Genomic DNA, 13026 nt, shown 5'->3' with positions numbered 1-13026 from the left:
AAAACAAACAGGCAGAACAAAGACAAAACACACCCAGAAGTTCCCTCCCTCACTTTGAAAAATCCAGTTTCCTGATTGGTCCTCTGGTCAGGTGTTTGGTTCCCTTTGTTAACCCTTTACAGGTAAAAGAAACATTAACCCTTAGCTATCTGTTTATGACAAGGGGTAAGATGGTGAAACAACTGTAGTAGATTCAACATATGGTCTAATTTGAAGATATGAATTACTATGCAATGCACATTAGTGTGGTTATACTGTAAAAAGATCTGTTTTAAAATACAACTTCCAGTTATGTGCTACTCAAAGATTTCATCTTTAAGGGAGTTGAGTTTTAATGTGATATAGGAAAACTTTTGGCAGTTCGCTCAAGCCTTCCTCAGTCTTTAGCAGAAAAAGACAATATGCTGCTGCTTAGCACCATTCATTAAAACTCCAGGTTCTGAATCCATAGAAAATCATTATTTTTCCAACTATCGTCGTATTTTCAAATTGTAAACTAAAATTAATAAGGGTTATCAGGTTTCATGAGAAATTTTGCCTCGCTATTTTGATTACTTTAAAAGATTTGTTGCCTTAAGACACATTTTTTTTTCTTGTTTGATAAAACCTTTAGTGGATTATTTTGCCTACAGGCAATCTTCATTATTTCAATAACTTGACTGATTGTTTAGTTAAAATTTTAGGTAAGTTTCCTGAGAAATTATTTAAGTTGCTGATAACAAAAACTATTTTCTTAGTTGCAAATTGGAGATATCTTTGGTTTCCATGTGGCCTCCATTTTTGCAATTAGATTACTTATGTTTTTTTTAAGTCCATTATATCCCTTATTTTTACCTTAAAGCAGAGTTTTCCTCTGAAATCTGCTTTGCAGATCTGTATTGCATGTTCTGTATTTGTTCCTTATCTGGAAATCACATTAATGTCAGTTGGATTTCTATAAAATGAATGTACCATATACAGTTGTCCCACAATGCAGAATGAAGAAAATATTTTAATTTTATGTCTTGGATTGTTAATGCCTATAAAACTCATGCCTCTTCCTTTGACATTTCTGTAATCTTTTAGAATAGAAGCTGAGTGATTTTCATTATTGATGATCCATGTACTTTAAATAAGTAGCTGTAAAACTGTACTGCGTTCAACTTGGCATGTACGTGCTACTGCTGTACACACTAACAAAAACTACTAGCAAGAAATTTTAGATAACTAGGAACTGATGCAGCTATTCAGGAGGCTGAGTGACAAAGTGAGGTCACTCAAAAGGAGTTGATCTGATCAAGGTTAAAGGAAAATCTAAAATGCAATTTAGATGCATACTGCAGTCTACAGTAGTTTTTAAAAGCCTTGGGCCAGCACATAGCTTTTACTTACCACGATAGTGCCAACATGAGGGACATAAGTGCTTCCAGTTTTTTTAATGCCAAAATGATTTCCTCCCCACACCAAGACCATCAGCGGCTTTCATAGTATCCAAACAGTGCACTGCCTAGCCTTACTTTAGACTCTCAGGGGCTAGGTCTCTTCTCACATCAGTTTCACACTTGCATAACTCCATGAACTTCGGTGAAGCTACGGTAACCCTGATTCTCACTTGTACAGGGGAGATTCAGACCCTTGATGCATCATTTGTTTGTCAAATGTTTCTGTAATTAAACAAATGGGGGAGAATGTGTCTTGGACACAAATTTACACACAACGAAGGCCGCTACAATTGCCTGCATGGCTTGATCTCCATTCCTCACTGTGAGAAATGTTGTGTGGTATGAGGAAGATATGAAAATTGATCCGCTGCTAATGTTGTGGTAATAAATCTGGTACCTAGATTAGGGTTTTCTTTTACTATGTCAATAGCATCATATTCTGACATTCCCCAGGGTACAATCTGGACTGTTGAACAGCAGTGTCCCCTGAACTCTCTAGCCTGGGGTGCCTTTTACACTGCTTTGCTGCCAAAGGAGCCACACCTGGCCTGCCCACATACAGCCACTAGTACGTAAAATTACTCACAGCTATGTTACATGAATGCTCTCCCAGCCATTCATGAATTTCATACTGGGCGACTCTCAAATATTCTTTAGATCTTTAGGCACCTTTAAATACCTTTAAAAATCTGGCTGCTGATCTGCAAAATGCAATTACGATACTACCATCCTTTAGAAGAGGCTTTGAGATCTATGAATTAAAATAGGTATATGAGAGCTAAGAAAAGTTACTATGTAGCAGTATCTGAAATCACTATAGTTTTTTTCTCTGTATCTAGAAGACATAATTGTATGATCACTCTGTGGAATCCGGTGGCAAGTGGTAACTACTTAATGGCAATCACTGTTGACTGTAAGCCCTTTGGGGATAAAGATTTTCTCCCCTACATGGTTCGTGTGCAGCACTAAGAACGCTGACAGCACCCAACCAATAATGATCCATTTTAAAGAGGAACTGAAGCATTCAATGTTCTTTTTTCTGTGTGTGACAGGGATTTTGTGAGCAATTTTGGGGGAGCCCTTAAAAATGGCAGCTGTTTAAATGCTTGGAGATTCTTCTAACCCTAAAGTAGAAATACAGTTCTTTCTACTGGAAAGGCAGAGTGCTGATTACTGTACATACCATCTGCCATGTGATTGGAGAAGGGGTACAAGCAAGTTTATGCCCTGTCTGTCATTGTAACCCACACATCTCCTGGGTGTGGAGTTCTGTCTCATCTAGTGGCACCAAGACCACTTAGAGAGAAAGCTTAATAAGTCTACTTTACAGCCTTACCTAAGAACCATATGGCTTGAGACTCATGCATCTAGTGCTAGAGGTCCTAGGTTCTACACCACCTGCTGACACCCAAGGTCTGTCAGTGTTACATAATAACCTTATCAGACCACATCTGTAGCAATAATAATCATAAAAGGACATTTAAAGAACACAGAAATAAAAGCTGAGGTGCTGTATACTAAAAGAGCAGCAGTAGATATAACATTATACTCTTCCCATGTCAATTATTGAGAGTTATTCTGTTCTCATACTTCACAGATCCCCAGCTCAGTAACAAAAGAGATAATACAATCATTATTGCTTTCACATATAACCTCTTAGGGCCTGATAACCACAGAGAATTGTATCTTCTATAGAGTAAGAGCAAAAGGGGTCTCCACAGGTTAGGGTGGTTTACATACATAAATCAGAAAACCCACACAATTTTATACCTTCTCAAAGACAGGACACATAGGCACTGTAGGGACAGCACTTTGCAAAATACTATGGTATACTATTTTTTTTTCACTTTTTGCTTACAGAACTGTATTTCTGATACAATTTGGACACCACTGTGCTGATGGGTATAGCATTAAAACCTAGATAGAAAACAAAATGTACAAATGGTGGTATTATGTACTTTACTAACACAAGGGAATCTTTTATGCCAACTATTCAATAATACATTTGGTACTCAGGAATACTGAAATGTTACCAATCACAAAGAACATAGAAAATATTGTTAAGGGGCCCCAAGAGAGAATGCTGTACTTTGTCATGTTTACTGTGTGGTAGAAAACCTGATCTGAGACTAATTAAGGCTTTTCCACATTGAGCTTTCAATCTCTGTGAACAAGATCTCAGTTTATGGAGAAAGTTTGTGTGCTTCATTGTGGATAAGGACTCCTAACAGCTTGTGTACAGTAGCATTGTGGTCTGAGGGGGAAATGGTGAAGCCAGTCAAATCCGAAATCAGGTGTTTGGTAGGGAAGGTGCACCCATAGGAAAGTGAAATGGCCACTGTGAGTTGTGGGACAATGGTAGCCTAATGGGAGAGGGAGGGATAGCTCAGTGGTTTGAGCATTGGCCTGCAAAACCCAGGGTTGTGAGTTTAATCCTCAAGGGGACCATTTGGGGCAAAAATCTGGGGATTCATCCCCTTTAAGCAGGGGGTTGGACTAGATGACTTCCTGAGGTCCCTTCCAACCCTGATATTCTATGATAGTGATACTTTCCATGGAATCATTCTGATGTTCCAGCCACAGGAAGCCAAGAGGTCTCAGACAAACCCATTAGTCAAGATCAGGTGAGAGGGAAGGATCTTGTCCCCACTTCACACCAGCTGTCCAGACACATTGAAATCCCTATCAAAGGGATAAAACAAAGGAAATTCTGAGTGAGAAAGCTTTAATTCAGCTGCATTGTGCCTGGGCTTTTTTGCACAGATGGTCTCAGAACACAAGGAGATATTTCATACACTTTGCATATTTGAAACAATACTTGCTCTAAAGATTACCAGTGAGGCAACTGAGTAACTGAACTTCATCACAATATCCTTTTTGTCTTCTTTCCTGTTGTTGCAGGTGATTACATAGTCATGACTATATACTTTGATTTAAGTAGAAGAATGGGATACTTCACTATTCAAACATACATACCCTGCATCTTAACAGTTGTGTTATCCTGGGTGTCGTTCTGGATTAAAAAAGATGCCACACCAGCAAGAACAGCACTAGGTAAGGTCTTAATTATTTCTGTTCTATCACTGTGTTGAATATTAACAAATATCCTGCTTTACCATTTGAAAATTTCATCTCCTTTCCAATTAGGAGACCAACATCTCTGGGCACTAGATATGTACTGCACATCATCACAGCCAGCTCCTAGAGACCCAAAAGCCAGTTGTGACAGGGGAATTTGGTATTTGAGTTTTAAAGGAACAATTAAAAAATAAATGACTCTGCCACCTGTTTTGTTTGCATAATAGCTCAGAATGAATAATTGTCTCGCTAATCCTTCTGTGGTTTCTCTAGTAGGATTTTTGAATGATAGGCACAGTAGACTGCTTCCTTCCTTCCATCCTTAAGCTGCTGTTTCTTATGTTATATTTATAGACAGACAAATATTGATGGAATAAGAAGAAATTTGTCCAAAATGATGATGCTTGAGTGCCTAGAGCTAGGTACATAAATAAGAGTCCTGTTTTTCAGAGGTGCTGGCAGCTCTCCAACACCTCTGAAAATCAGGTCACTTATATAAGTGCCAAAGTTTGGATTTAGGTGCTTAAATTTAGGCTATGTTAAAAATAATTGGGCAGAATTTTCAACGTCTAACACAAAAACTGCAGGCTGTGCAAGTATCAGGAACACAGGGGCAGGGTTGTAACAGGAGATTAACTATGTACACATTAAAACAGAAGGAAAGATATTGGGGCTCCATTGTAGCTGTTATGCCAGAGCCCTGGTCAGTGCATCCATCCCAGGGATAGCACATGGAAGATTTTGCCTCAAGGAAGCATAATCTTTCCAAAAGCTGCTCTGCACCCAATGGGATACTCACTTTGCACAACTCTTATGCTGACACAAATAGCCTCTCCCTTTCGAGAAAATACCGGGGATGGGAGATGGCAGATGGAGGGGGATCAAGGCTGTAGTCTCACTACCCCCTCTTGGCTGAGTAATTCCCTAGGAATGAACAGGGACTCCTATTGGTTGGGGGGGCTCTCATAACAGGGGGAGGCCTTTTTCACAAAGCTTTGTGAGTCTTCTAGCAGCTATGCACAGGTCATCACCATCTGCCCCTTTTCTATATAGGAAAAATTCTTTAAAAATGACTTATTGAACTGAAAATGACCAAGAGTCCTTATCTAAGCCTGTTTCTGCAAGCTATCTTACTAAGATCACACTGGGGAGCTAGACTCTTAGAGGAATTCCTCATTCCCACCAGTTTGTTCTTTCACAAAGTTGCAAGAGGAAGCCATTTAGTTCAAGACCGCAACATTTATTGTCTGTTCAGAGTACCTCAGTCCAGCATTATCATTTCTTCCTGCAAATGAGTGAATCAGGGCAGCTACCCACCTCCTGAGTGATGTAGCTTCCAGCTGAAACACGGAGCTCTGGAGGCAATCAAGATGAAAATTTCAAATGTGCTTAAGGGATTTAGGAGCTTAAAACTCACCAGAAGGCTTTGGACTCCTAAATCCCTTAAGCACATTTGAAAATTTTAGCAGAGTCCATAACTCAGTGAGGCATGAAATTTATTAAGGTTTGTCAGCACTTGGCTTGAAACATTCTGCATCACATAAATGAGCAAAACTAACATGTTAAAATGATGGTCTAGCTCATCACAATGAATGACAGCAGAAATATGTTACTAAAAATATGTTTTAAGTATAGCCTTTCCACTCGCTACCACTTTGTTTCAGCAATGAATCCAACCGTCAGATGTTCCTGCTGTAAGTACACAGCCCATCTTGCTACAGGGTTAAATGAGCCTTTATTCTTAGTGAATGACCGGGGACATCTCTTCAAGTCATAGATGGTTCATTATGATGGAAGTATGCAACAGGAGCAGTAACGGGAAGAGACTTGGGAGAACTTGCAATAAGACTGCTGAGAGCATACGTTAGTTAATTAAAAAGAAATAATGCAAGACTAAAAAAATCACTTCCCATGAGGTCAACACAGAATCATAAACGTCCCAACTCCACTCCAGAAATTCACAAACCTTAGCAAACCTTTTGACAAATGTGTTCTGATTTTCTGCTTGGGTGTAACACTCCAAATCCTGCCGAGTATTGGATTGGTAAGCTTTGAATTGAACAGCTATATACTGTAAATGTCCTTCAGAATTCCAGATGTGCATAATTTGAACCCCATTTTCCAGAAACAAAAGACTGGAGGCCCGATTCTTATTTACAGTATCGTGTCTCTCCATTGCCACTCTAGCAGTAGAAAGGGGATTTCAAATTTACACCCATTTTCAAAGGCCAATGGGGTATAAGGAGGCCTTAGTGGAAATGAGAATCAGGCCTTATGGTACTAATGCAATTCTCTTAAATTAGCTGCATCAATAGAGACAAGGAATTATTAATCACAGTGTTTCAATAAACGTGTGAGACAATATTGTGTACCGAAGAATCACAAATCACCCATCTGAATTCTGTTTCACAATGCCTGATTTTCATTAAAAACAACAAACCAGGAGAAAAAAAAGTGTCAAGTGCTTTCTCCTACTAGAAACAACTTGCTTGTGCGCTATCTCTCAGGAAGCTCCTTTACTTATACTGCATAGGTCCATTTCCAAACTAATTAGACAAGCGTGAAGGTTAGAATTTTAGTCACACCAATGTACTGTCTTGAATGTTCCTGAAGACCTCTAGCCAATAGGAATGAGACATTCTGATAGCAATGAGTGAGTGTCAAATTAGAAACTAAGCTGAAGTTTTCCAAGCAGTCTAGATGAATTAGGTGCCCAACTCTCTTTGGTTAGATAGAGTCCAGAGAAGTCCATGTGGATACACTCTGAGAAATAATTAAACCTTTAGTTACTCGTCTAAAATTATAAATTACATCAAGCGACTAAAAAGTAATGATAGGTGGGACATATGTCCTTGTGCACCATCAGAGCCCAAATGTCTCCCAATGGTCAGTTTACTGTAAATCTTCAGAATAGCCACATTAGTGCTGTTTATTTGCTTTAGTGCATTTACACAATTTGAACAGGAACTCTGTCTGAACTGAAAAGCAGCATACATTGTACCCGCTTCTAAAAATAGTACAGTGTGCATTTGTGTGTAACACAGCTAACGGCTACTCACTGAAATCATCCCGGGTTTTCTAGACCATTAATGCTAATCAGTCGAAATGATTTATAGACTCGGGGAAGGGGGCAAATTTGCTCCTGATGTAACTTCATTGACTTAAATGGCATTACATCAGGGGAAAAAATTCACTCCTTGAAATTAATGAGTAATGTGCTGAGCTATTGGCAACTGCTCTGGGTTGTATGAAATAAAGGCTTTACCCTCTTCTGCACAGCTATCAGTAATGAGCTGCTTATATACTGAAATAATGAAATACGGGATATTTAGTTCTGAGAGGACAATAGAACTGTAGTAATAATCCATATTATGGCACATACACAAACACTAGCACCTGAATATGAAGATCTCAAAGTGTTTTATTTTTGTTTGGTTGGTTGGTTGATTTTTTTAGAAAGATGGGTGTTATTTTTCCTGCTTTACAAACCAAGGGATGAGGAACAGAGAGATGAAGTTACCCTCAGATCACACTGAGTCAGTGTCAGAGATAGGCAGATTACGCACCAGTCCTGACTGCTAGTTGTGTGTTCTAACCACTAGACTATGCTGCCTCCTTGTGTAAATGCCTCCATCTACAGGGCTGGAGTTGCTTTCTAATATTTATACTTCTTATTAACTATGAAAATTACCTTCTTCCAAAGCTACCAATCTAGATATGTTGGCAGACGTTTAAAGAGAAGAAAAATTATACTGGATAAACTATGGGGGTGTTTTTTATTGAAATTCAGAGGGCTTAATTTAACTGACGTTTTCAGCAAACTGCCTTCTTTTGAGACATATATATAGGTAGGGTGTTAGCACATTCCATTATCTGATACTATTATGATTATGTTACCATGTAGATCTGAAATTGCAAGTGTCAAATATACAGCAGTCGTCAAGCCCAACGATGGCACTTAATAAAAACTCACGTCACTTTCCTTTCACTTCCATCCTTCAGTCACTTACATTTTGAAAATGAATTTAGTGCTCATGAAAGGTGCCAAGACTGGAAGATGAAGAAAATGAAATCCTTACCTTCAAAACTAGCTACAGCTTGGGCAACAGTAGTACAATCTTCCCCATGCTGCCCCCTCAACATGCCATTATTTTGCCTGACAGAAGATACCCTTCGATATAAGAGGGTAATTGAGCCTCTCTAACTATATAATTCATGAGTCCTCGGAGACTGCCAGATTCAGACCACTAATTTTCTTTGCATAATGAAGTCTTTTAAGCAGCTATCAGATGGTAAAATATTAATGTAAGTATTGATCACAATTAAATTCATACCAGTGACCTAAAGGTAAAACATTGTTCACCCATTATGAATCCTCTGAGCTATCTTAGTTTGCTGGAAAGTCTTATTTGATTTATAAAATAGTAAATTTAATATTAATATCATTGACAGAAAATAAATTTAAACACATACAGTTCTCTGACTGAGGACATTAATGCCAGCTGTGACATGAAGCTGTGGAAATGAAATCAGGATGACTCTGATTGTAATTTCAGATCTTTGGTAGGTCTTAAAAAACTGACAGACAGTTCTGGAGCATTTCAAATTTTAGAACAGGGTGGAAGGCTCTTCCCACAATAAGAGATCTATCCTAGAACCTCCTGGACATCAGCTACCAAAGTGATCTCACACAGAATAGCAGTGAGGCCAGGGTAAAGAATCTAGATACTATTTTGGGGAAAAAATAGGTGTTGGTTCTTACTGATGTATATGGCCTCTAGATATACGCTGTTGGTGTATAGTGTTTTATGCCTTTTTTTCCATTTCTGCTCACTATGCGATACTATAAAACAAATTTTAATGTTTAAAAACAGTATTTCTATTGCTTATACACAATGGACTAAATTTTTATTACTTCAAAAAATAGCTTTCAGTGCTTGTTTATTGTATTTGTTCACAGGGTAGCCCCCTCCCGCCATTCACATCACCCTGGTTACTCTCTATTTTTAGTGTGCTAGCTCAATCAGAGCTCACTCAGGTATGGCTCCGAAAGCTGGAATTTACACCTGCCAGCTCCAGTGCAGACATACCCTAAGCAATGGCATCTTATTTGCATAAAGCCTGAATTTTTGAGCTCTTTAAATGTGGTTGGGGAGATGAAAGAGGCTGAAGAGATCCTACACACTTTCCCCTGTGGCTACCCTTTCAAATGCCACTGGTGCTGCAACTCTGGCCCAGCTCCTGCCCATTCCTACTGTGGTCTTCTATCTAACTAAGTTCTGATCCTAGTGCTCATCACTGTAGTATCCACACGCGATACTGCATGGAGTTGCAACATCTATCTTTGGGGTCCGTAGTTTTAAATGAATGATATATGTATAATTGTGTGTGACTCCATGGGGGACAGCTACCATGACTTTTCCAGGAACTTAAAACAGTGGGCGGTAATTAAGGCAAATCAGACTGCTTATAAACTTCCCTCCAAGAGAAGTCCTCCTCCAGGGGGAGGGGGATGGAGGCTCACATATACTAGTTCAAACTGGATTCTCCAGAGAATAATAGAGAAAGGAAGGACTTTTGGATAAATATCCTGAGTTTAAACTGACTCAGGGCCTTCTTTCTGGGTGACCTCTGGTAGGATTTTATCATACATATAGAAAAGTTTGTTGTTTTTATATGTTTTTCTCTGTTATGCTTTTACCTTAAGAATAATTATGCTTGCTTAGAAGAAGCTGTGTAGTGACTTGTATCTCCTGGCAATACACTAGTCATAGCCCTTGGAGAGAAAGCAAACACAGACTGGTTTGCTAGGGATATTGCAGTGTAGTTCAGGGAGCAGTGCAGATTTAAAACATGTTGTCAGGAGGGAGTGAGACACACATCTCCACCCTGGAGAGGTAATGTCTTGGAGCCCTTGAGGGACCATGGACAGGGAATACAGATGCAGCTACCCGGAATCTATGACAAAGTACCCTCCAAGATTAAGAACAAAAATCTCTGTCTTCTTATTCAGGAAGTAGAGTTTAGGGGTTTTTTTCTTTTTGTTTTGATAAAATAAAAGATTGAGTGAGCAGTGGGAGTGTAAAAGTTGTGTTACCAGAATGCTCAGTCAAAGAGATAGGTTTTACATGGAGGTTGTGAATGTGGTCAGGTTCTTAGTCACTTTCAGTTCATTTAGCTGAGGAGTTACATAGTCTGGGTGAAGCTCCCATGGGGTCCCAAGTTGCCCCTTTTGTCTGTAATTTCATCATGCCTAAGGTAGGGGACATGGAGCTAGGGTTAGAGTTCCTACTGGTAGAGCTTCACACCCTAGGCTTAGGGTTCCTATGGGTAGGGCACTAGGAGCTAGGGCTAGGGTTCCTGTGGGTAGGGCACTTGAAGATAGGGTTAGGGTTCTAATAGGTAGGGCTTCCTGCCCTAGGGTTAGGGTTCCTAAAGGTAGAGCCCTTGGAGCTAGGGCTAGGGTTCCTATGGGTAGGGCACTTGAAGATAGGGTTAGGGTTCCTATGGATAGGGCTTCTAGCACCAGGGTTAGGGTGTCTAGAGCTAGAGTTAGGGTTCCTATGAGTAGGGAATCCTGCCCTAGAGTTAGGGTTTGTAAGCGAAGGGCAGTTGGAGCTAGGGTTAGCATACCAAAGGGTAGGACACTTGGAGCTAGGATGAGGGTTCCTATGGGCAGGGCTTCCCGCCCTACGATTAGGGTTCCTAAGGGTAGGGCACTTGGAGCTTGGATTACGGTTACTATTGGTAGGGCACTTGCAGCTAGGGTTAGGGTTCTTATGGGTAGGGCTTCCCGCCCTAGCGTTAGGGTTCCTAAGGGTAGGGCACTTGAAGCTAGAGGTAACGTTCCTATGGGTAGGGCACTTGGAGGTAGGGTTAGGGTTCCACTGGGTAGGGCTTCCCGCCCTAGGATTAGGATTCTTAAGGGTAGGGCTCTTGGAGGAAAGGGTTAGGGTTCCTATGGTTAGGACATTTGGAGCTAGGGTTAAGATTCCTATGTGTAGGGCTTCCCGGTCTAGGGTTAGGATTCCTAAGAGTAGGGCACTTGGAGCTAGGGTTATCGTTCCTAATGGTTGCGCTTCGCGCCTTTGGGTTAAGATTCCTAAGGGTGGAGTACTTGGAACTAGGGTTAGAGTTCCTATGGGTAGGGCACTTGGAGCTCGCGTTAGGGTTCATATTGATAGGTCTTCCTGCCCTAGGGTTAAGGTTCCTAAGGGTAGGGCACTTGGAGCTAGGGTTAGGGTTGCTATGGGTAGGGCTCCCCACCCTAGGGTTAGGATTCCTACGGGTAGGGCACTTTGAGCTCGGATTAGGGTTCCTTTGGGGAGGGCTTCCCGCTCTAGGGTTAGGGTTCCTTAGGGAAGGGCCCTTTGAACTAGCGTTAGAGTTCCAATGGGTAGGGATTCCCGCCCTAGGGTTAGGATTCCTAAGGGTAGGGCACTTGGAGCTAGGTATAGGGTTCCTATGGTTAGGGCATTTGTAGCTAAGGTTAGGGTTCCTATGCACAGGCCTTCCTGCCGTAGGGTTAGAGTTCCTAAGGGTAGGGCACTTGGAACTAGGTTAGGGTTCCTATGGATAGGGCACTTTTAGTTAAGATTAGGTTTCCTAAGGGTAGGGCATTTGGAACTAGGGTTAGGGTTCCTATGTGTAGGACACTTACAACTAGCGTTTGATTTCCTATGGGTAGTGCAGTTAGAGCTAGGGTTAGGGTTCCAAAGGTTAGGGCTCTTGGAGCTAGGGTTATGGTTGCTATGGGTAGGGTTTCCCACCCTAGGGTTATGGTTCCTATGGATAGGGCACTTTGAACTAGGGTTAGAATTCCTTTCGGTAAGGCTTCCCGCCCTAGGGTTAGGGTTCCTATTGGTAGGGCACTTGGAGCTAGGGTTAGGGTTCATATGGATAGGTCTTCCCGCTTTAAGGTTAGGGTTTCTAAGGGGAGGGCTCTTGGAGCTAGGGTTACGGTTGTTATGGGTACGGCTTCCCACCCTAAGTAGGGTTCCTATGAGTAGAGTACTTTGAGATAGTGTTAGAGTTCCAATGCGTAGGACTTCCCACCCTAGGGTTAGGGTTCCTAAGGGTAGGGCACTTATAACTAGGATAAGCATTTCTAAGGGTCGGGCACTTGGAGCTGGGGTTAGGGTTCCTAAAGTTTGGGCTTCCCACCCTAGTGTTAGGGTTCCTTAGGTTAGGGCACTTGGAGCTAGGGTTATGGTTTCTATGGGTAGGGGTTCCCACCCTAGGGTTCCTATGGGTAGGGGTTCCCGCTCTAGGGTTAGGGTTTCTAAGGGCAGGGCACTTAGAGCTAGGTTTAGGGTTCCTATGGGTAGGGCACCCAGCCATATGGTAAGGTTTCCTATGGGTTGGGCACCCTGCCCTAGGGTTAGGGTTGCTATAGGTGAGAATTCAAGCACTAGAATTAGGGTTCCTTTGGGTATGGCTGTTGGAGGTTGGGTTAGGGTTCCTATGAGTAGGGAATCCCGCCCTAGGTTTTGGGTTTGTAATCGTAGGGCAGTTGGAGCTAGGGTTA

The 13026-nt window shown here is 41.2% G+C and overlaps 1 protein-coding gene across 1 annotated transcript in view; it reads left to right on the top strand.

The window, feature by feature from the left end:
* GABRG3 (gamma-aminobutyric acid type A receptor subunit gamma3) overlaps positions 1-13026 on the top strand; it is a 559814-nt gene that overhangs the window by 523670 nt on the left and 23118 nt on the right. Inside the window, exon 7 of the mRNA XM_075060950.1 lies at positions 4323-4475. Within this exon, the coding sequence (XP_074917051.1) occupies positions 4323-4475 (153 nt within the window). The remainder of the gene's footprint in view (positions 1-4322; positions 4476-13026) is intronic.

This window comes from Chelonoidis abingdonii, chromosome 1 (assembly GCF_003597395.2).
Source record: "Chelonoidis abingdonii isolate Lonesome George chromosome 1, CheloAbing_2.0, whole genome shotgun sequence".
NCBI lineage: Eukaryota > Metazoa > Chordata > Testudines > Testudinidae > Chelonoidis > Chelonoidis abingdonii.
The sequence above is the reverse complement of the archived record's forward strand: the minus strand, read 5'-3'. Positions and strand labels throughout refer to the sequence as shown.